At 39.7% G+C, this 891-nt stretch overlaps 1 protein-coding gene across 1 annotated transcript in view; it reads right to left on the bottom strand.

The window, feature by feature from the left end:
* Positions 1-231: 231 nt before the first annotated feature.
* The window catches only part of LOC107102778 (myosin-10-like), a gene marked incomplete at its 3' end in the record, with an annotated part of 30,924 nt that continues 30,264 nt past the window's right edge, over positions 232-891 (bottom strand). Inside the window, exon 3 of the mRNA XM_015402206.1 lies at positions 232-463. Within this exon, the coding sequence (XP_015257692.1) occupies positions 232-463 (232 nt within the window). The remainder of the gene's footprint in view (positions 464-891) is intronic.

Here is an 891-nt window from a genome sequence, read left to right as displayed (position 1 = left end):
CTGGTCTAGTAGTTCTCATTGATTTTGCTTGTAAAGCGGGGAGAATGGCGCTAGGCTTACCCAAATATAGTAACCCCTCCCTCCTGCCGGAAGATGGCAGAAGGGAGGGGTTACTATATTTGGGCAAGAAAGAAAAACTTCAAACCAAATCAATCATTTTACTGAAAATATGTTGATGGAAAATAATCTTTACATTTGAAGAATTGCAGGAAGGAAACCTTTGAAAACAACCTTGACATTCAGTGACATTTAACATGCATGGATCCCTGTAAGCCTGGAGGAGGGAGATAGAAACTCGGGACTTACCTTGTAGCATGCATCTGTATGCAGACTCCGAGATGGCGTAAATATGAGGCGGCATTTCGTGCCTCTTTTTGCCTCGATACATCTCTATGATGTTCTCAGAGTAGATGGGCAGGTTTTTGTAGGGATTAATGACCACACAGAAGAGGCCAGAGTATGTCTAGAAAAAAAAAAAAATTATAGACTGTTAATCAATCACAGCATAGCTTTAATGTCACAGAAAGTGTGAAGTGATCAAACTGAAGAGAAACTAGATTTCATCTAAGGATCAACAGATACCAAGATGTTTCAAAGAGAGAGCATGGATTGATGAATATAATGGACATTTCAAATGCTTTCTTTTTTCAATAGATGGTAACAACTTCATCTCCAGATGCAGGATTGTAAACCTGCATCTTCCTAAGTTCCTAAGCAGCTCTATTCACAGTCAATTTCAAAGTCATTCCAGGGAACCTAATTTTCTTGTCTACTAAAGAACAACGATTTGGTCCAAACGGTCTAAAATGGCACATTTGTTCCAGATCTATGCTTATTAGGGATGGAACGGTTTATGAAAACCGTCAGAACCGTTCGGTTCGACTGTCTCGG

The sequence above is a fragment of the Cyprinodon variegatus genome, unplaced genomic scaffold (genome assembly GCF_000732505.1).
Source record: "Cyprinodon variegatus isolate N-32 unplaced genomic scaffold, C_variegatus-1.0 Scaffold1318, whole genome shotgun sequence".
Lineage (NCBI taxonomy): Eukaryota > Metazoa > Chordata > Actinopteri > Cyprinodontiformes > Cyprinodontidae > Cyprinodon > Cyprinodon variegatus.
This window is presented reverse-complemented; position numbering and strand designations above follow the sequence as displayed.